The 24,548-nt window shown below is 37.5% G+C and overlaps 1 protein-coding gene across 1 annotated transcript in view; it reads left to right on the plus strand.

Annotated features, from left to right (window-relative positions):
• The window catches only part of ctnna2 (catenin (cadherin-associated protein), alpha 2), a 149,584-nt gene that overhangs the window by 20,170 nt on the left and 104,866 nt on the right, over nt 1-24,548 (plus strand). Inside the window, exon 6 of the mRNA XM_068756986.1 lies at nt 8,637-8,840. Within this exon, the coding sequence (XP_068613087.1) occupies nt 8,637-8,840 (204 nt within the window). The remainder of the gene's footprint in view (nt 1-8,636; nt 8,841-24,548) is intronic.

The raw sequence follows: 24,548 nt of genomic DNA on the forward strand, positions 1-24,548 counted from the left end.
TGATTAACAGAGTACTCATAGAGTATTCTAACAATTTCCCCTATATTAGACAGGCTCCTAAATTAGATGACAATAGCAGCCAAGGTGAACTAACTCAGTGCTTCTTCAGTCCTCCCTCAGCATTAACACTCTTAGGACTTGATTTCTTTGTGGGTTCAGTAAATTACTTTCTTTTTGTTGTAAAGGCATCTTGCTTTCTTGTCAAGGTCTTCGCACCTGCACCTGCTGGCTTGCACACTCAGCTCGGTTCATTGTGTGGGTTGCTCCTGCACATACATTAGGTGTCTATGTCCTACAAACACAAGCACACACACACACACAAATAATTTCAGATTTGATCATCCTGATGTCAATTCGTTTTACTTTACTGCTGGTTTTGACTGACTTCCGTGGCACATGTGTGCATGCAAAAAAAAAAGAAAAATCCACGAAAACTAACCTGACTATTCTTTATATAGCATGACCACAAATTTGACATATTCAAGCTTGGATTTTTTGAAATCATATTTGTACTATATTAAGAAAAAAAACAAAAACTGACCTGAGCCACTCTGGCTTGGTGATGTGAATGTAGCTCCTGAGCCAGTTTCACTGTTTGAGGACAATCTGACTGTCCTTTCAAGCCACACGAAATCTACAATACCAGGTTTTTAATAGTCTGCATGCATAATGTCCTCCCGCACGTAAACTTGCTCGAGACCAGAAAATGGACGTGTGCATGCATATGCACAAGAAGAGAGTCCGTTTACAGATGCCATCTTTTCTGACAAGGGGTATATCTGGCTGGAATGTCCTGGAAGACGTGATAAATCATCACCAAAATTTACTATTTTCCATTCTTCATGTTGCTAAGCCAAACCTTGACCGTCTAGAAATGAAAAAAATATCTCAATGTTAAGACATTCTTCGGTATTAATATACTGGTTTAATACTGGTTTATTAAACCTTTAAACATACATGCAGAAGCCTTTTTAATATTTCTTAGTAATAAGTATCCAGCAGGAATAATATTATATACGATAATGTTCTTATAGACTGATAAACCCGAGGCATTAGAGGGGGTGTACAGTCTCTCGTGGGTTGAACAAGTCCTGCATTGCCTGAAAGAAGGACAGTGAAATTGCTGCAGGAATTTACACATTAAGGAAATTTAATTCATAAGACATTGAGGCAGAAATACTTCATTTCAAAGTTGGCTGATTAAGTTACCTGAAAGCTTTCTGTAGATAAGTCAGTAGGTATAAAATAAATATATTAATTGGCACTAAAAAAATCATTTTTGATTCGGTTTGGCAGACGATTGCAAAACTCTCACAATTTACATTATGCGAAAAGACTAAAGTTAATTGTGGACTGAATTGATTTAAAATACTGTAATATGTTTAGATACCTTCACCGCTGATCCACATTTCAAATAACCAATAATGCATAAATCACAGGGAATGCTGTCTGTTTTCATGCAGTGATGATCCAGAGTGGGTTTCACAAAGAACTTACTAAAAGCTGGTTATCCTCCTCTGGATATGTAGTAATTTTCAAATTAGTGCAAATATAAATCAAGTTTCAACTTCTATATATTAACTTCCATTAAACACAGCAGTGTTCTCATTATGTGAAGTAGAACTCATTAAACCCATGTTTTGATAATGTCAGTGATTCAGACAGTTCGGTGTTGAGTTTAAATATTATAAAAAAATCAGATGAGATACCTCTACTCTCATTAGCATTGCTTTCATTGTCTACCCTTATTCAGCAGCTCTCTTTCATTCGCTTGCATTCCCGGCGCGATGTGTTCATCTTGTTAGTTCCACATCTTTTGCCTTTATCCCTTTTCCGGTCTTTTAAATCTTGTAATGGTGCCTGCTAAAGCATCCATAGTGTGTGCATCCCAATTGTGTGCAGATCTCTCACTGTGAGCCTCAATGGCATCCGATACCAAATGCCTACTGGCTGAAGCTTGTGAAGCTTCATCGTTTAAATTTAAAACTAAAAATAGGTTTGCATTTCAGGGCTAAGACCAATTGCATGTCCACGTTGCGGTAAACACCAAGCTAAATATTAACTAGTGTAAAATCACGTGAAAGCCAAACAGATGACTGAACATCACACAAATGACTGCAGTTAAAGTCCACAACAAAATATGCCTGTATGGGGGAAAAAACTGTGATTTTACTGATTTAAATCATTTCATGCTTTGCATATTTATGAATAAAGAAGTGAGTGATGCAGAAAATATTGCAAGTTTTCTGCCGGTCTTCTTTTATACGGCCTTTGCATCAATTATTAATGCTATTTAATGTGAGTTCAGCATCATGTACCAGTTCATTCTGGCAAAACCGATGACAAAACCATTGATTGAACCACTGTATAGTATTTCAATCTCTTTTTCACCTCTCTATCTGTAATTTAATTTATTTGAAGGAAGACAATTTGTCTTCTATAATGAACATTATTGAATCTTAAAAACATCCTTGGATATAAATGTTTAAAATTGAGCCAAAGGCATACAACGATTTCATTTTATCATCATTTTTGAATTCCATGAGCAGATGTCAAAAATACCCTGTGGAGATTTTATATGTTTGCATCAAATCATATGCTGTTCCTCATCCTTCCTCATATAGCATCTGCTAAATATTTTAAATTGTGCAGTGTTTACATTCATGACATTACAATCTTCTTCTTGGTGTTTGCTGATTTGTTCTGCATTTCTTTCCATGGGATATATGTGAGAAAATAGAGTTGGGCTTGATAGGGATAGAACAAAATGGGACTTGGTAGGATAGAATGGGATTAGATAGGATGGTACAAGAGGACATCAAATGTATTTCTTATTGAAAATCTTCCTCCTCCTGGTCCTGTCAGGGGTCGCCACATCAAATCAACTTTCTCCACTTCACCTTGTCCTTTGCATCCTCCTCCCCATCCCCAGCCGCTCTCATGTTCTCAAATCAAAGCTTTATGACATGTTGAATTAAAGTTTTTAACAGAATAGCACACGAGCTTTAATTACAAGTGCATTTAAATATTATTGTTTGTTTTGTTTCGTACTCTGAACTGTCTGTCACTGTTTTCTATAGCCTTCCAGGACACCGTTACTGCTTTATCAACTGGATTCCCAGGCACGATGCATGGGTAGAAGTTGTACAGAACAGACTGACTTCCACAAAAATAATTGATTTCATCTGCGGATTATCTGATGATGACGTCAAATGAGATTAGTGCGGAAGATGGCAGGTGTGCCTTTGCTTATGACCCCACTATATGTTCTCTTTAATCAACTGGACACTGTTGCCAATTGACCACATGTATTTTGTTGTTCGGTAGCTTCCAACTGCAGAATTCCAATAACATTGCTGATTGTTCTCCCAGACATATCAGGTGTTGCATTTATGTACATATTGTAAACAGCTAAGAAGCATTTGCACAACTAAACTACAGAGTTGGTCTGAAAGTCACACAAGTTTTTTAACGGGCCTTTTTTCATACATAAAAGCTTTTCAGTGACTCCAAATGCGATTTCATTAGACAACATTAAAAACAAATATTTGATTAATAATCATGTAAAATCCTTTTAAACATCTTTGGCAGCCACCTATTGATGACATTTTTGCATGCATGGTTGTAAAGCCAAATGAATTCCAGCCATTATCGGTATCCCGCTGAGGAGCCATGAAACAGGTGGTGCTGTGGTAATAGAAGGGTGAAATGATACCGCTTAATGGCAGCAAAGAGGGCCAACTGGTGAGGTAATTAAATATTTTCCAGCCAGGATGATCACTGGTTGACAGACAGTCTCATAAACCAGTGAGTTTATTGTGATTAGGAAATTAGAATGATGATTGTCTGGCTGCCTTTACTTGCAATAAAAGCTTCATTTGACATCCAGTTTGTTTTTTTTGTTTTTTCACTTTGCCTTGATAGGTCTAATGCCAAGGGAACTCTAGAGTAAACAGGCAGGCTTGAGAGCAGATTGTCATGTTTTAAGCTAAGTGGGAAAAAGGGGCACTGGAAATAAAATGATTTGTTCAATAAAATAAAGCAAAACTAAAAATATTTGTCTCAGTAAATACTTTTGTTGGAAAATAATTATTCTAAATATGTTCGTTCTTTTACTATTGGAATTTTGAGGGTCAAGGTAAAGACTACGTCTCTATCTCGTCTGTTTTGCAGATGTTTTTCTGGGTAAAACCGCCTGCCCCATTGCTCCCCTGCAGGTTTGTGTGCGTCGACATTCACAGTCTGCTGCTGAAGAGACTGGGCACTGCTCCAACTGCCATTACCTGAGACGGCAAGGAGCCTTGCTGCCCTTATTATGCTACTGTAGTGCATGATTTATGACTGTGTCTACGTGCATCTGCTACATTAATAAACATTCGGTCACACGCTCATAATTTAACCTACATGGTTTTGAATACAAGTTACATTACGTCTTCAGCACCATGAGCACCACTGCTGAGAATCATATTAGTTTTAGAGTTTGTCTTGGTGAGTGCTTTTTCAGGCCCCGATGAGCTACTCATCTAACAGCATGGCTGTTCATCTGTTCAGAAACATGTGACCTTCAGCTGGCTCTTATATGCACCTAAAACCAAGAAAGAAAGAGGGGTCAAAAAAGACAAATCCATGTGGGAATGAGTTCCGGCTATGATTCGACAGGCGTAGTGTTACCAAGGAGGGAATGTTGATGACTGCAATGATTCAAATACTTGAATATTTGAATGAGTTTCCAGCATAAATTTAGAGAACATTGCCAACAGAAAACTAATTTTAAAATGCTGATCATATTGGGAGTTATTTCTTGCTCATAATCAAGTTCATATGCAGAGTCGTGATATCTCCCCTCAGGTATACAACGCGCTACATGAGACGGATCATATTCAAACTTTACATCATTAAATCAGCAGGATACGAGTTCAGACATGAATTTAGGTGTTGCAACTACTGTAGGCTGTCTCACTTGTGGCACATTTGCTGTCGTAAACTATTCTGAATGGTTTTTGTTTTCTTTGTTTCTGTGGATTCATCTCACTGTCTGTATTTTCCTACCCTTCTCTTAATTTACAAATGAACAACACTATTCACATACACTAATTCCTCAAACGTAGTGTGTGTGGGTTGGGGCGGGTTTTGCTGGGATAATGCATTGAAACTTACCGCCGTGAGCTCAATGAACTGTGCGTTCACTATTTTAGGAATACTGCGCTGTTAGATTGATTTCCTGCTGATTGAATGTTGTTACTAATTCATGTGACTATTCTTTCCTCTGCCCCAGTTGGCCCTTCTTTCTCTTTCTAAATAATTCAAGAATGCTTTGCTTTTTGCTTTTTATTTATTGTGATATCTGTGGGATATTTACCATTCAGATTTTATTTGTTCCATAAGAATGTGTGTTCATTGTATTATGTAGCTGCAACAAAAGTACAATACCACTCAACTTAATAATTCATGTAGTCCCTTGAAGGCCACTGGGAAACTATTACTGCCAGGGGCATCTTGTCCAAAAGTAGAGCATGATAGTTAATTTTCCTTAAAACTGCTGTTTAGTATGCCAATGTAGCAATATGGTCTTAAATTAATGTACATTTACGGATAATTGACCTCCCTTAATCTAGGCACCACCTTATTTTGATTATCAGTGAAAACAAATGAATGATCATTCAACATCTAAAATGATAATTTCTAGATTAATGTGATATTATTTGTCCTTCGAAAAGGATTAAACAAAAACAGTGACATCGTTTGCATGGGATGAAATTAGAATGAAACAGCCATGGTAATGGCACCAGTATAAATACAGATATGTTTACTATTGACAATATGTCTACAAGAGAAGGGCAATGATGAAAGATATGATAATTATTGGGTTTAACAAAAAGAAGGAAGTTGACAAAATGTTGCTGACATGCCTGATTTTAGGATTTTAGACATCATAATTTCTTACAGCAATGAGATGGCATGAATATTTTTTGGGGGATGTGCCTTGATTTAAAGTTAGTCAAGGGATTACACACTGAGTTACATTCACGGAACCCGCTCAAATGTAGATTCAACCATTTTGTTTTATCATTACATTTAAAGTGACAGATATATCTGACACTTTATTTACCATGCCTGCCGAAATGGGCTTCTTCAAACCTTGTACTTCCGCTGTGTGACGATAGAAGTCCAAACCCTAACCCTGAGTCTCTTCATTAGGTCAATCAATCAGTGAGTGGATTATGACTAATGCCCCTCCTGGGCCAATGTGGGCAGAGCTTTGTCAAACAGTGTAATTGTCACTATGAAACGGCTTTTAAACCCAGGAATAGGACCACCAGAGGCGATAAAGTTGTACGCTTAAGACTTTCTTTAACATCGCTCTTAGACAAAATACTTGTCAAGAAATATTGGAAAGCCCTGGAAGGTTCTTTTGACGAAGGCTGATATGACATGCACCCTGTCCACTGGTTATTTTCCCAAGGTGAGGTCAAACTAATAACCTTACCCTGTGTGGTGCAAACAAGGTTGCCTGTGGCCCATATATACTGTCAAAATTCACATTGAATTGCAGACTGGACTCCAAAAGTAGACGTCAGGAAAACAAAACCAAAACAAACAAATAAAAAACAACAACTCATCAGCCTGTAAGTAAGATCTGTATTTAACGCTCTCCAAAATAGATTGAACTCATTTAGCTTAACAATATAGCAAAAATAAATCTATACCTTTTAATAGCTACAATAAAAGTTTCAAGATTTTGTTGTGGTGCAGTGACGGGCTTTTCAAATCTGTGTCAGCAAATCTGGACTACAGAGTTATTCTTGAACAAAACATAATTTCCATTTTCCACTGACACAGCTTTGAAGCTCAGTAATCTCTGTGGACTTGCACAAGACAGGGCAAGGAGAACATATACTGTAGAATAATTTAGAGCTTGTGAAGATTAGGTTTGTGAAGACACCTTATAAATGATTGATCTACAAGGGAAAAAAAGAATTGAAATTTATATTTTTCAAAATTATTTCTGAAACTGTATCATTACTGTCGTCCAGTTGTCATGATGAAATGTGAGTGACACATACTAGCAGGTTTGTGCCCTGAAAGCCAACCACACTGCCAATGATTCAGTTTCAGATACATGTCCATCCATCTTCTTGTAGGTAAGACGATTGCAATCATCTCATCTATAGAGGTATGTTCACTTTGTTACGGGTCTGCTGGAGCCTATCCCAGCTGGCTGTGGTCGAAAGGCAGAGTACACCCTGGATAAAACGCCAGCTCATCATGGGGCCACATGTAAGATAAATAAATAAAATAAATGAACTCATTTGCAACACCAGTCACATTTGCTAGTTTCTTGGTGGATGACTGCAACCATTGCCAACGGCATTGGAAACCTCTCATCCTTTGTCGATCCAGCATTTGCTTTTCTTTTTTCTCTGGCTGTTCTCAACTCCCAGTTCTAATTACAACCTGACAGTCTGTGCAGAATAACAATCGACTGGTGTAAGGCGTGTGCTCAGTTTTACTTGGTACTATTTTTCTGTTTTGAATCTTCTTGAGATCTGCAGCAGGTTGAGCTTTGTTGTTCTGTCTGTTAATGCTCTGCTTTCTGTTGCTGATGTCAACATACATAGCAGAAAAAGAGAAGAGAAGGAAATTGAGATTTTTTTTTATTGTCATTACAAATATGACTCACATAAATGGAACTCTCTGATCTAAATTTTAGAGATATTTATGGGACACCTACCTTAAAACCGAAAGCAGCTTATATTGTCTTGCCACATGTTCCACCTATGTTTTAAACCTGAGGAAATACATGTTAAAAACAAGCAAAAGAGGAAAACAATTGGAAGCAATATTAAGATTAAATCCTTTTTAAGTTGTGCAATCTTTGAATTCACCAGTTTTGGCTTATATGGGCCTCCAGACAAATTAATTCACAATCTCAATTTTCCAAATTAGGCTGTTCCTGCTGAAAAACAGATTTATAATCTCAAGGTGAAAACACATGACTGGAATCAAATCACAGTGATCGGGAGATACAGCTGTATTACAAGTTATATGAAGGCTACACCTTTCACAAGGCTTGTTTTTTTTCTATTTTGGTGATTTTGTTCTGGTATCTTCAAGGAATGATCATATTTGTAATTATATGCTGGGTGGAAAATAGTGATTATGTTATGCGAGTTTTAACACTTTTTTTGAGTTCCAAGTTGTCCTTGAAGAGATTTATTCAAAAACTATTTTGCAAGCAAAGCTCTAACATGTTTCCAAACCTTGACCCGTGGTTGTATATTTACTTTTCATGCATCTAATCATTTAGTTAAATATTTTTATTAAAATCATGTATATTCTTCCCACATGATGCAAGCAATTAACATGAGAGACTCATTGACATTGCATTCAAACCATTTCACTTACAGGCTGATAGCTTAGAGGGATCTTGACATGGTTTTATCAGTTGATAATAAAGGCATTGCTCGGTTTGCAGAAATAATTTTCTAACGTAAGTAAGTAATTGTGTTTTTGTACCAGAAACTTCTCAAGCTATCATGGTGTTCGCTTCTCAGTTTGGGTTCCTATTGGTCATACGGTATCAAAGATGGGCCTGTACTGCTTCCTGACCTTCTACTTGTCTTGTTGCCCGACAGAACAAGATCATCTTGGATCCTCTGACATTCAGCGAGGCTCGCTTCCGGCCCTCTCTGGAGGAGCGCTTGGAGAGCATCATCAGCGGTGCTGCACTAATGGCTGACTCTTCGTGTACACGTGACGACCGTCGTGAACGCATCGTGGCAGAGTGCAATGCTGTCCGACAGGCCCTTCAAGATTTGCTGAGCGAGTACATGAACAATGTAAGTTATTATTTATTTTTTTATAGTTCATTGCTGCTGTATACACTCCAGTCATGGACTGATTTCAACATACACATGCAGTACAGTCACACACACCATGAAGACAGACACACATCATGCTCATCTTATTTAACCTCCCCTGATTCCGTCTACAACGCTGTAAAGACATCCGGTGTACATTTAATCATTTTGTTGGAATTCAGAACTAAAATCCTTTCTTCTCTTTCTTCTCAAACGTTCACTCATGATACTTTCCACCTGCAGTCAAACATCATGCATATGTATATTACATATTAATTTATAAAGCCACACATGCTGTATGTCTATATGTGCTTCATTAATCATTGTGGAAACAGGTACATATACACAATATAGCAATGAACTTCATTTCCACAGTTGTATAGTATATAGAAGTGGACTAAAATAGGCTGATGCATGAAATCAATACTTGAGTCCACTCCACAACTCAATTGACTCATCGAGAAGAAAGGCAATAAGGAAAATGTGCTGTTTTATTGACTGTCTTGCAACAGCAAGTTTCATGGTTCTCCAACAGGTTTCATTATACTTGATAGAATCATGCACGATATTATAAGTCACAACATCTACATATGTAGCAGTTATGGTAGTAATGACTCAGTCATTATTGTACTCCTAAAGGAAAACCATTGATTAAGCTATTGGATGTATGATAATATATGATGATATATATTTATATTATGTACGGTAAACCCCCAGCTAGTATCCGCGAGATCTCGAACAATCTCGCAATAGATCGATGGATATATATATATATATATTAGTATACTTATTTACAAAGCAATGTCTAAATAAAACTATCACTTTGCCATCCATTCTTATTCAAGGTTCTCATGGAAACGGTAATATAAAGTTAACATTAAGATACAATCAATATGGCAACCTTTCAGTTGCCCTAAAGAGAGTCATACATCACTGAAAAGGCAGAGCCTATAACATCCACCGTGAGGCAGTTAAACTGACCTGACTTCTTAGATAACCTGACCTAATGGATCTTGACTGTTGTTGAGTTATTGCTTTGTTGAAAATGACTGTAGTGTACCCATGTGTTCTGCTAAACATTGGCTTGTACATATTGGACATTGTAGCCTGAAGGACTATAGACTTCTGTGAAGTAAAACACACTGTTGGAAGAAGAAGGAGTAAAAGGAGAAGAATCATGTATTTGTCCTTTGGTGAGGAATTTCTTTTTTCCACATATAGGCCTGAAAAAAACACACACACACACACAAATTGATATGGAATGGAGATGGTGGAACAGTGAAGTGAAGGTCAGGTATGTGGCGGCCCCCCTGAGAGCAGTTTGGTGTTCGTTGCCTTGCTCAAGGGAATCTTGACAGGGCCCAGGAGGTGAACTCTTCAGCCACCAGCCCACACTCCTTTGGTTCAAACCGGCCATTGTACGGTCAAGCTATCCCTGCGGATAGCTAGTGCCGACCCTTGTAATGGTTCCTGAGCTAAATAAAACTACAAGGAACAATTAAAAAAAATAAAGTTAATGTTTGAACAACATCACATTAAGGACAATAATTAACCCAATATCATTGATGTATTTTGAGTTTTACCCCATGACAAAATTGAAAGCTTAATTATTTTCCATTTGATTATTTACATGTTTAAAGTGAGTATGTAGGGATCAATGTAGCATGTATAAAGGATCATTTAAGGCTGCAGAGAAATTGGCAAACTGCTGGTTTCCTTCATGATCAGTTCTCCTGCTGGGAAAGTGCTCTCTGCAATACAATACAACCTTCGTATAATTATGAATAACTGTTGTAGCATTGGTGCTCATGATGCATTTTGCTAACGATAGAGGCATTTTGGGTTAGGGTCCTTATTAAATCAGATCTCTGCATGTAAAAGATGCTGTGAATTATGTTTATTTAAAGGTCCCATATTATACCCTTTTTCCACAAGTTAATGCAGTTCCAAAACACTTGTATGAAATATCTGTGCCAGTCTTTTGTCAAAATAGCGAACAGATGCTGCAGGACAGCGTCTGTCATTTCTGTATCCAAATCATGTAAAAGTTGAAGTCAGCTTCAAATCTCAAAATGAACAAAAACAGTATTTGTTTTGCCCAACCTTAACAACCTTAACTATTTGGTATTCACTGTTTAAAGCACACTTTGTGAATTCTTATGTATTATATTATAACTTAAATTGTTGAAATAATTAGTCAACTACAGCTACAGTTTAACAAAAAGTCTGAGAAGTTTCTGCTGTCATATTAGGAATCTATAATGCTACAATTATTATATTGGGTCAATTTTGCACATCCCTGCTTGGAGGAGAAATATACTTGACCATTTCATTTTAATGCAATTTAGTCAAAAGAACATTGAGGCACATAATTCCCCAGCTGACAGAGATTTGCTCCTGGCTGTATAGTAATATTCTTTTTGAGAAAAGTTTATGAACATAATTTAAACATCATCTTGCTCATGTTTCTTCTTCCTTTCTTCCATCCCAACACCCCCCCCTTCCTAACACACAATTTTTTTATAGGAAGCTTGAACCACAGCACAAGGTTAATCAATGTGGTAGCTGGCAATAAATTAGGTTCAAGTGACAGGAAAATGTCCATACCTGTCTCAGCTGCTGGTGATCTGTGATTGGTGACAGCAGGCTCGGCTCCCTGAATGGTGCTGAATCATCAGGAGCAGCTGATTTAGTTACGGCAGCTGAGACAGGGCCAATCTATCAATTGATCTGGGGAGTAATGCATTACCAGCTTGGGTCAAGGGAGCCTGGGCAGAATGAAGCCATGGCCAGAAACCATGGCGGGTTAAAGGGGGGCAACTCGGCACTCCTGTGAGCAGTACAGAGAAGGATTTAAAGAGTGTGATGGCAAGCACACTGATCTCACTGTTAGTTGGAATTGGCACATAAAATTAAGCAGTCCGTTGTGAGGTACGACGATCATTAGGGAGAGACTGATGGCCTTCTTGCTCACACAGCTCATCTGGGAGTTGCCATGAAGAATGTTCAATCAACAATTTGGCTGACTGATCATATTCTATAAACCACATCTTTGTAGGTGCTTGTGGACCCATCTCAGATCATATTTTATCCTTGCTTTAACTGTCATCGTTTCAAAAATGTAAATAAGCATTATGATGAAGAAAAAACAAATTTGATAAATGACTCACAAATTACCCAACATTCAGAATTGGCAGGTCTCGGGAGCTCCTAAGCAAAATGCCATTATAATGTATATCTAAAAAACAAAGGGTGCTATTCAGATGCACCTTGGGGTTTAGGGTTTAAACAGTCTGCAATAAAATATGCCTAACAGTCAGACACATTAGTAAATAGTTTTCTCAGCTGAGTTTTCAGTGGAGAATTGATGAGACAATTGGCTCATCTACAATAAAATTGATGTGTCTATGGCTATTACAAGTACACAATATAATGTTTAATGGTTATATTTACATTCCTCTATATTTTTTTAATTTAATTAGTCCCCTCTCCACGGAAAAAATGGCTCGGCATGAAGCCGCTCCGTGGCAGGAAAAAGGTTGGGGGCCGCTGCAGTAAAGTATAACCCTCATGTCGGCCATTTTTTACTTAGCCAAATTACGTCCATTCTGACTTATGACCAGGTGGTCGGAACTGATCTCGGTGACTCGGATAGTACCTGTGTGAGTGTTTCTGTGGATGTCTGAAGGAAGAAGAGAACCAACAAATACCCAGAGCTGTATTGTGGCCTGCACAGTTCTCTGCCTGCGGTGTTTCTGAGCCTCTCCCTCTTTCTTTTATCATGTTGATTGCTTAATTGCTCTCTATTCCCGTCTCTTTTCCTCTTTCTAATTCATTTTCTCCCTCTGATTCATATGCTGTGCAGTTTCAATGAGGTGGTCGGTGACACAGGTGTCATTTTAATGCAAATAAAACAGAATACAATTACCATAAATAATGTCTATATCCATGTTAACATAATTTGAGGTGACTTTAATATTCAGAGAAAACAAAACAATATTTCTACAATGATGCAACATTTTACAAGTTATTTGGGTGATGCGTAATGCTAGCATAAATAGAGTAAATACATCTTATTTTAAAGACCAGTAATATAATTTGCACTCCTTTTTTGATTCATTCAAATTTCTTCCCATTTATTCTCCCAACATGGTCCCTCCAGACTCAGCACTTACACCCAGTTAAGTGTTCCAGGCTCAGCAATAAATCATTGGTTCCCTTAAGGTTCCCACACCGTCCTTCCCATCTGTCATCACCTAATGCCAACCACGACAAGCTGCAATCCACTGTGTATCAGCACCACTCACTTTGAACAACTTAGCTTTCTCAGCCATTGAAGGCTAGCTCAAATACACAACCCCTAAGGAGGATTGACCAGGATGCCCCAGGTACAAACTGTTAGTCTATTTTAGGCCCCCTGGAGGTTCCGAGAAGACTCTTTTATTACCACAACTTCAATATGAGTGCAAGCTGGACGTCTGAAGCAACTGACCTACAGTGAATTTCCTTCATTGATATAGGAAGACCGCTTACCTATTGATGAGTCGAAGCGCAGAGACTCCTTTCTGTAAAACACTCTAAAAACAACCCATAGGGATTGCAATTGCAAACAAAATAGAATAATACATTGCCATTCATTATCTTTTATTTATTTATTTTACAGTATCACATGTCTTAAAATGCGACAGGTGCTGCAGAAACAGTGCGGGCAATTGCAATAAATGTATATATTACGTCACTGCAGAGCCTTTTGGCCTGATTTTTGGGGAGCATGGTTTTATTACTGGATGGGTGATTTACATTACACTGCGCCATCTGTGTTTGTTAAAATGGTGGTCACAGAGTTCCAAATATCATGATCCTGCCCCCCCCCCCCAGCCCCTGACGAAGCCAGTTCTTTTTTCTTGGCAAACAAGGTTTTGGTTCCACTCTGGCACTATTTTGTTTCTGACTGAGAGCTTTTTTCATAGACTGCATTCACAGAGCTGGTTCAAAAGTAGGCACGGTCTCTGAAACTGCCTTGGTTAAAAAAAGGGTGAGGGTTAATAATAATAATAATAAAAAGTGACATAACATGCACAGGGTGGATGCACTGGCCCTTTAATTCATCACGATCGCTATTTACTGACTGGAGGGGTATTTTGGCCTAGCATAGGCACACATGTTATACATATCGACTTTTCTAGCGGACCATAGTCACTTGAGAACCATTGGGCCAACAAGACAAGCTATTGAAAGATACCAAGTCTGTATATAATGACTCCAAGGCCACCCAGTGCACTCAGTAGACCCTTTGCCTTAACAGGGGGGCTGTTAGGCTGAACAGAGGGGCTCTTAGGCTGTGACAAGAAGGAGCTCTGAGCTGACACTATGGGACATTCTGAGGTGAACTGAGAGCAGCTCAAGCTCAAGTATCCTTTTGTTCCCTGACACAAACTTGTTGAAGCAAGTTTAAGACACATGAGTGTCTTCTGTGCAAGGAAAGTTGATCTGTATGGGAAAACATTGCTGGATAGACTGATCAGTCTGTCTTAAAATTTGGCAGATTTACTCCACAATCAAATCTAAATTCCAAAACTATAATAGAGTTCATATCTGACTGAAAATGCACATTCAAAGCTGCTATCTGTCTGTTATGGTCAGTTCAAAGCACTTAAGTCGATCTGGATGAAATTGTGAAGTGGAATAATGTCTCGCTTACATTAAGTCTTGTCTGTATCACATATATGTATATCATTATATTACGCAAACTCTATGAGCTGATTTGTGTTAAACTAATCTAATAAAAACAAGCCCCAGGATAAGTTTTGTCTATGTGCTTCCCAATTGTGCAAGCTAAACCAGCGAGAGAACGCTGCATATCATGCTCTCAATGTCAGTCTCCCTTTAGTGTGTGGCTGGAGATGAAACAGAATCCCCTATAAGCAGCAGCAAACAACCATCACATGGCTTTCTGATCGGCCTGAGTCTTTGTCTTCGCTTGAGGTGATTGGGTAAATTAGACTTTGATTTGGTTTTTGTGCTAAGTAATATAATGAGAACAGATAGAATTATCCAGAAACATATTAATGCAATAAAAAGCTCTCAGATCTGGCAACTCGATTTCATTAGAAAGCAGCTAGCCTTCATGCTCTCTTTTCCCCTCCTTCTTAGTACCACTTCCCCTTAAGGGCTTGCTTTTTTGAGCAGCGCTAACATGATTGACATTGATAGCTGGATCAAACTGCAGAATCAACCTTAATATTATTAAGTGAGCGGACAGGGAAGCAAAGACCTTGGCTCTAACTGTGTTAGTAATTGCATATGTTAGAAATGCGGATGCAGTGAACTCAATGCGTCAGGAATTCAAGCAAGAAAACAAGTGTTTTTCTGTGGATGTGTAACATTTGTGTCTTAGAACATTCCCTGCTATCTCTGTGTCTGTGACAAGTGTGATGACAAATGCATGCATATGTTAGCAAATGTAGACTGAATACTTGTGCAATCAGACTGTGTTTTCCCACCTCTAAAGTATCGTAAGTCACTTTATTTTTTACATGCGTAAGATGAGGCCTGCACATGTACCTGTATCTGTCAACAAATGTTAATTAGTTATAGAGGATATCCAAATGTAAAACTAAGAATGTGCATTCTTTTCCTATAATTATGAGCTGCTTTCACAAATGCTGCCAACCATTTTGTTATCAGTGAGCACAAGAAATGGAATGACACAATATTTCACATTTCTTGTTCAGCTGAACTTTTAATGTTGATGGTCACCCTATTGATTTAGAAAAAGAGATAAAATCCTTGTTTGGACGATCTGAAGAACTCCATTAGTGAGCAGTCATGTGAATTGTAATGCTGCTCAAATATAAGTGAGATGGTTGACTGCTCTCCATGGCGTTATTGCAAAGCTGTCTTACATAGGTCTTTTCTAACATCAGCATTTGATACGTACAGCTCGCCTCCAGATAGGTAGACAGACAGATGTCAACAATGCAAAGGTGTGTCTGTTTTTGTATTTCTGTATTTCTCATTAAATTTGGGTTACCAATAAGGTGATTACTTTGACAGAGACAATGTTTAAAATGCTTTTTCATGTCATCCTCATTCCATGAAGTATTTGTAAAATATGAGCATCAAAGAACAATGATGCAGCAGGTTTTATAGCTTACTGACCTTTTAAAGAAATGGATTGTTGTTCTGTTAAATCATGTGCTCTATAGATGTCTGGTGCTTGCCTGTTCTTTTATAATGCATTATTGATTTTTGTTAGCTTTATTACTCTATTTAAAGACCTAAAATGTGCTTGCATTTTGATCTCTAGGAAGGGATGGACAAACATTTTTGTTATTTTCTGGTCTCAAGAATTTATGATTGACTACATTATATGCATTTTGTTAAGAACAGTGTGGTTTAATCGACTCAACAAGAGGTATATTTTGATTATTGCTGCTACTAATCAGTCATTTTATTTAATTTTAACTATAGCTTAGTCATTTTACATATTTTTTTTCTTGCTCTTGTTGTGAACTGATCATAAGGAATCAGCCTGCTCTATGCAACAATTTACCAGGTATTTGATGTTCTGTCTGATTGCTACTGCAAATTGATTCTCTAAAGAGCCCTCCCACATACTCAAACGTACATTTTCACACTCTGTCTCACTAAGTCTAAATGCTAAAATGATTGATTCCTGTGATTTGTGTTGCTTTTAATAAATTATTTATAAATTACAATAATTGTTCACATTACCAGTGCCTGCTTAGTAACATCTCAATAATTGAAAGCTCCTAACTCACCATCATCAATTCAAAACCACAACAAAGATCCATTATTCAGTGCAGACAGTAATGAGTAAAGTGAACAAGCAGACAAATCCCTTAAAAATAAAAGCAGGTCTCATTTGTTACTGGTACACTTTGCACATTATTGACAATGTTTTATTTTTCATCAGGTATCACCAACGTCGAGGTTAATGGTGCTGATATTAACTTTTCATTTAACATATTTGTAATTATCAGAGATACATAATGTGTTTTAATACAATGCATTGACTCTAGTGTACCTTAATGGGAATCCTAATAGTTTGTTCAGTGAAATATTGCTGATTCTCCATCTGTTGTAGCATTTAAGTGTAGGAAAAAACATTTATGAGGTCCATTCTTGGCTATTACACAGTTCATACCTTGGACTAAAATTGAAAATAGAAAAACATCAAAAGTCAAAGATTTCCACTAATTTATTTTATTTTGGGGTCCAATAGGCACACTCTGTAAAGCTATAACTGTTTCACCTTGGGTGTAGTTTCAATTACATTTAATGTCTGGGAGTAAATTGTCGCGGATAAGTGTTATGAGATTTCCAAGGTTTTTAGGATTTCTCAGTTTGCATAAGCATGGTAACAAGTTCATTTTCTTTTCCTCAGCCAACTGATGTTGTGTTTCAAGTACATTCTTCTCCCAAGTGAATAACTGAAATTGTGATGACCTAATTTGCATGAGAGGATTTGTGAAATGGGGCCAGAGCTAGAGTCTTCAGCCTGTGTTAATCTTTTTTTGTGAGATAATTCTGTCCTTGTTGATTTTGACCCTTGACTTTACCTTATTTTTTTCCTTCTCATTATTTCAACTATAACCCAATAAGCCACACAATCAAAACCGAGAGAAAAGCAACATGCCCTATTTTTATTATGATCTTGCGCTGCTAAAAAAAACTACAACACAGCTACTGATTTTAACTTTAATTCAATCACAAATACACAGCTGCAATCTCAAGATTTAAATCAGGCAGCTGAGAGGATGGTGCAAAAGTCTAAAACTGTCTTCATGCAGTGTCTGAAGACTGAAGACTGAATTGACAGGAGGCTAATCAAGGAGAGGTGGAACTAAGCGGGGCAATCACAAATACGGCTAGAAACAAATGCATTCAGTGTTACGGGTAACATGACATACCGGAGAACTAGTGAACAAACAGAAACTCCAAACCACGATTTAAACATGCACACAGTGGTTGGAGCATTGCCTCACCATTTTCTAAGAAATTGTGCAAAAATGTGTGATAGTTGGATGTTCTATTGATTTGCTCTCCATGTGAACTCACATCCATGAATGCACATTAAGATACCTTTTAGCTTTTCACTCCACCCACACACATCCTCCTTTTCTTCTCTTCCACTTTCGCGAACGCCTTCTCTCCCATTTGTGCTTCGCCATAGAGCTGCGACATAACTAAGTGTAACCATGTGTAATCAACATAAATGCACCATGTGAAAATTTACACCATTAAGTATGTGAAATTCAGCCTCAAGGATGTGTGTTGTTTGTAGTGAAACTGGAACTGTCAGATAGTTTAACCTTATGAGAGCCTTTGCTTGCAGCACAGTGAAACCCAATAAGCAGTTCTGAGGCGCAACTCAGACTGGCAGTGAGTTTGATCCTAAGTAGGACAACAGAACTCTCCCAGCTGGTGGTGAAAATGAAACAATCCCTTCAGTAATTAAACCTTTTTTAATGATATGATTTTTTTGCAATCCTACTATTACAAATATTGCAAGGATTTGCAGTTACTTCTTACGTTCTTGGAATTTTATTAACTTTGGTGTGCTGTATGACAGAGTAGACTGAATAAATATGTAAGCAATTTAATAATAATATAATGCATTGATTTTATATAGCACTTTTCTGGGTACTCAAAGACGCTTTACATGGTATGTGCATTATTCAATCACTCCATACTTGGTAGGGCGACAGGGGCGAGGCTAAATACAACTTAGTTTCACAATTAAAAAGAAATTTATAAAATAAAGTGTCACATGTATAACAAGTCTTAAATATGTTTCTTTTCACAAATGTACAAATGATGCCCATTCATATTTAAAATCATTATGCAGCATTACTTGTTATAAAGCTTATACCATAGCAGAGAGCAAGAGAGAGCATGCTGAGTATGGGTTTAAGTATAGACACGATACATAAACTTAATGAGCTCAGTGTTACTCTATAATTCTTTGGTTTATCAGTTAAATATAACTACAGAGCAGACCGGATTGTCTGCTATCACACAAAACAGACAGCTGACTCAAATGAATGGGTTCAGTGTGCGCTAAATGGGCATTGCTCATACATCTCCTGTATAAAAAGGCTGAGTCCTCACTATGCTGCATTTTTATAAACTGTGATAACCTGTTCAAGGGTCACCTTGCCTGCTCACATCCAGGAATTGTCTCTGTGCTTTTACCTCTTTTCAGACTGCTCATGTCAGATTGTTACCGAATTAATCAGTGTTTAGTACTAGGTGTAGGAGGTACAGCTGGACACCTTACCTTTGCTGATAAAGTTGGGAATAGGCCAGACATGGGCAAACTACGGCCCAGTGGCCATATACAGCCCGTTAGGCTTTATAATACGGCCCGCCAAACTTGTCCAAATAATATCATTAAATAAAATGTTATTATAAACCTCTTTTATTTTACCTTTTTCCCTGTAATGCTACCTGTAAAAGGCCAAATCCTTTCATGTAATGGCTTTCACATGTAATTTATATTATATTTACACAAACACTCCAGCCTGGCCCGGCCCCTCTGTCAAATTTTAGAACCCATTGTGGCCCGCGAGTCAAAAAGTTTGCCCAACCCTGGAATAGGCTGTAAAATATGTAGAACTGGTACAACGTTATTGTATATTATTGCATCTTCATCCATTCCTTCAGCCACTTCTCCGAATCCCCCTCTCTCTCCCTCCTTCTCCCCCCATGCTTTGCTGCATGAGTAGAGAGACAGATACGGACATGCCACCACTCTGGCAGATACAGTGGGACATAAATTATTCTGCCCTGTAGGCTTGCAGTTCTCGAGTTACACTTCTTATGGAGTAAATAAGAGTAAGTGAACCATAATAGGGGACAACTTTGCTTTACAAATGATAGTCTTGTATTTTACTTGCAGACTTTTTTACCTTGACATAGTATATTATGTAAATTTAAAGGAAATCTCACAAAAGATCTTGGTAATGCGTGTATCATTTTTGTTTTCATATGTTTTGTCTACATTGCAGTCGATGAGGAAGATGTTAAGTAAATTATTAAATCAATCTTTTTTGATTTCACATACATATCAATGGAATGTTTTATATTGAGGCTCAGGTGGCTCAGTGTTTAGCCCTCTTAGGCGTTAACATTGCTCCGGAGTTTATCGGTCATCTAGGAAGTTAAATGTAATGATATGAAGGTCAAGGTGTTTCATTTTCAGAATGACTACTTAATGCAGCAGTAATCCAGGTATGGGTGCCTTGACATATATATATATATATACCAGTATATATTATTTCATTGCATGGTTTTCTTGTTCTGTTGGTAGTTGTCTAGACTGTGTTAAACTATTGATAATTCTTCCTTAAATTTTGATTCATAGAATTGTATTAGAATCAGACATGAGTGCATCATCTTTATTCACACTTTATTTATTTATTTTTATGCTTGAGCCCAGAGCCCACGGTTATATTTTGCTGTAATGGCTACTAGGTCTTGTCACTGAGAATAGATAAAAGTCTTGGGCAACCCAGAGAGCCTGCGGCCATCAAAGGGCATTGGTAAACAAGAAAGGTGACAAGGGAGGAAGAGAACGGAAGACATAGGAGGCCAGCGGAGCAAGACAAGAAGAGGGAGGGGAAGTCGAACAAGGGGCAAAGGGAAATGGAACGACAGAGGGTTATGGAGAAGCTGCATCTCCCGTGACCCAGGGGTTGCAGTGACAGAAGAGATGTAATTAATGCCCCTTTTCATAGAAACTCCCTGTGGGTGATTACTCACCTCCAGGCTATAGAAATATCCTGTGTCCAAACAAAACACAGCTACACATGCAAGTGTGTGGAAGTCTATTTTGCTTATCTTTTTAATTACAGTGCTAGCTTTATTAGCAGTTTGAGGCAACATATCCAATCAATCACAAAGTGAATCATTTCAGTTTTTCTTAAAATTATATCTTGACTATTCCCTGGGGGAGGACTAAATAAGTCTCACCCTCTTAATTGTACAAAGCATGCACTGTAAAACAATATTTAACAATAGCTATTACACAAGGGTTACCATGCACAAATGATAGTGATAATGCGCAAATGTGAGCAACTGAGAGTTTGATAGGTTTCCCCCCCTTTTTCAGTAGGTTGTGGAGGTTTGTTTTCGAATATAGATTAGTTAACATTGATGACACCTTTGGCTCCTTGCACATCAATGGGAGTTTATTTTACAGAAATTGTTTGGCATCCTTGAAAAACTGAGCACTGATTACAAACTTTGGGGTGAACATCCACAAGACATTAGAGGCAAGCAACAATGCCATATACATACACACATACATACATACATACAGTTGTGGAGTCCTTTTGGTTTAAAGTGTACAATATAACTTGTGTGGCTTTAAAACATATTTGTAGAACGTAACCCCGCGATAAACGAGGGGCCACTGTACCTTTTAAATGTGCTTCTGAATTTCATTATGTTGTTTACTGTATTTGTTGAGAACATGGATGAAATGGAATCATCTTATTTAGTGTTATCAATAGAGTAAAGACAAACAATTGTAATTGATTTCAACTTCTCAATACAATTAAAGGTATGTTGCATTCAGTGATACACATTTACCTAAATGTGAACTTGGAATTCTGTAAAAGTTCAAACATAAACTATTGTTAAATAAATTGGGTAAAAAGTATCTACAATTTGTGGAGATTAATGTCATCAAAACGGTGTCACACATTTTGTTGTAAACAAAAAAACAGAACAAAGAATAAAATAAAAAACAAACAGCTGGATGAGCATTTGTCTGCAGATCGGACTTAATCCGCTGCATACTAAGTAATACATTAGGGCACACTTAATTTGTGTGGGTGCTCTTCCACACTCTGAAATACGCAGGATTAGTCCTTAATGGAACACTGACATGGGATTACAATAAAAAAGGAACTCTGTGTTGTATTCTTACTATTAAATTGTTTAATGTCAATGATTTATAATACGAACAGTGCGGGAAAAAAAGATGATTATCAAACTACTGAAATACAATAACATTTATTATACATAAAACAAGTTAATCCTACAATAAACCTGCCTGAAAAAACATTCCCATGTATTAATCTCCTTCATGACTAGTGATAATATACATTCCTTCATTATGTGTTAACATATTATGTCTTGTCAAGTTGTTGGAAGCGTCACGGAAGTACTATTTTTGGGTGTATACCTCTGTTACTGTATTCAATCTGGTAAAAAGATAAATACATTTGTTTCCATCATGAAAAATTATAAATTAATGCAAATATTTAAAATATATTAATGGTATGATACGGTATGTATGCATATCTTGTGAGAGTTTTGGTCTCACACTATGAGAAAACCTCTTCAATTTATATCAATAGCCATTTAAGTGTAGAACAGTAAAGGAGAGACTGAGAGTCATCTCTCAGTGTTGATATAACCAAAGCAGGTTATTAATCCTCTGTTTGAATCACACTGAAAGGGAAACACAGTCAGGAACAAATGATCATACTCTGTTTGGCCTCTCTTACCGCTGACCCAAATCACCTCTTTTGGATTGATATCACAATATAGATATTCTAAGATGATATTAACTCACTTGTTGTTTGTCGACAGAGCGTGCAACCTTTAATCGCATCCTCTTTATTGCATTACCTGACACAGCATTTGGCATCCCATCCAATGGCTCTCCAGAGATACCTTCAAAATGTAATTTTCTCATGAAATATAAATAGTGCGAAAGCTACAAATCAGAGTTATGTATTGTTAAATATATCTTGAATTAGATGGAAGACTCTGCACTATTAGGGTTTTAATTCCCCTGAAAAATCCAAAGTTGCTGGTTTCTTACTTCTAAGGTGATATTATTTTGTAGGTCAGACAGATGAAAAAATAATTCACACATTTATACCTAAAAGTTTCCTTCGTTTGTGTGTGTGCATGTTTTTCCCCAAATAACTTAAAAATAATAAGTCCACGGCCCAATCGGTAGAGCATGGACTCCATGCATAGACGCTATAATCCTCCTGCACAGGTTCAGTTTAGAATGTTACTCTTTGTCAAAATTCCTCTCTCCTGCATTTGTGTCATGCCAGAAGTGTAACAAACTGAAAATGCCACCATATGTTAATGTGAATTATTCTAAATATTGACCTTAACGCAAAGCCTTGTGATTGATATTTGACAGGGAAATGTGATGGTAGAAAAAGGGGGATCTGAGAGTAAGGATAGTACCATGACTGTGCAATTGCAATGCAGAAGCTGTAAAACTGATAAACAGAGCCATCTCAATTGTGCTCACTGAAGCAGTGCAACGATAACTGGATCATAATCAGATGATCTGGCTCCGTTACAAATGATCCACTCTCATTTGGAGCTGCAGAGGCCTGGCCAAAATGACTCCTTAGCTTTGGAACACATCTTTCCAATTAGTATGTTAATTGATGCATGGGCTGCTTAATACTTTAGAAATACCATTAAAGCACTGATGCCCAATGTTCTAAGGTAAAAATAACAGCTTAACTGATATAGCAGGGACACCCTGTTCTGTCTGCCCCGTGCATCTCCATTTTTTAAGCCCTGTGTGGACTCATAAACAGATTTTCACCCAGAGGAACGCATGAGCTTAGGTCATGCAGTAAGTGGAAATCTTTTGAGCTTGGCACAAATAAAGTAGACAGTGTACAGTTTATTGTAGACATATCTTGTCCAGAGAGAAGGGAATTGGATATGAGATAAAAAAGAATAAAAAAAACAAAAAACCTGAGGTACTGTATCTGTCTGTTTCAAGTCACATTACTGTGCATTCAGCAAACATTATGTAGTGAGTCGGTTTTGGACTTTCCAGTTATTATTATATGATATATCATCACTATAATTGGTAATTGAATAACGTCTTTAAAAAAGTAAAGGATACAATTATCAAAATCATATTTTAGTTGCAGCCCTAAATGCATTTACTCATGCCTCTCTGCCTCTTTGTTTATGTTTGCAATCTGGGATTTGGAATTTTTCCAATTCACTTTCTTCCCTTGCAATTTCGTAATTTGATTTTTACATTTTTAGTATTATAATATTACATATAATAATATTACATTACAATTCTGTGAGGAGTTTGCATGTTCTCCCCGTGTCTGCGTGGGTTCTCTCCGGGTTCTCCGGCTTCCTCCCACCACCGAAAACATGATGCCTAGGCTGATTGGTGGCGCTAAATTGCCCGTAGGTGTGAGTGTGTGTGTGGCTGATTGTATGTCTCTGTGTTGCCCTGCGATGAACTGGCGGCTTGTCCAGGGTGTCCCCTGCCTCTCGCCCATTGACTGCTGGGATTGGCTCCAGCTTGGCCCGCGACCCGTAACGGATTAAGCGGTTGGGACAATGAATGAATGAATGAATATTACATTACACCATAATTTTGCTTAGTCCAGATCAAATCTAAAATCAGTGCTCTTTACTACATTATATTGACTGCTTGGAATGATGATATTGTAAGAGGACTGCTTTGAATTTCTTTCTTTGCATCATCCTTCTTAAAAAATATTTTTTGTATCACTGGCATGCAAGACAGAATCAATGAATAAATGAACAAGTCACTGGATTCATTATTTTATTTGATGCATTTAAAATATTTTATTTTTTATCCAGACATTAATGAAACTAGGGAATGTTGAAATCTAC

Source organism: Brachionichthys hirsutus, unplaced genomic scaffold (genome assembly GCF_040956055.1).
Source record: "Brachionichthys hirsutus isolate HB-005 unplaced genomic scaffold, CSIRO-AGI_Bhir_v1 contig_248, whole genome shotgun sequence".
In the NCBI taxonomy this organism is placed as follows: Eukaryota; Metazoa; Chordata; class Actinopteri; order Lophiiformes; family Brachionichthyidae; genus Brachionichthys; species Brachionichthys hirsutus.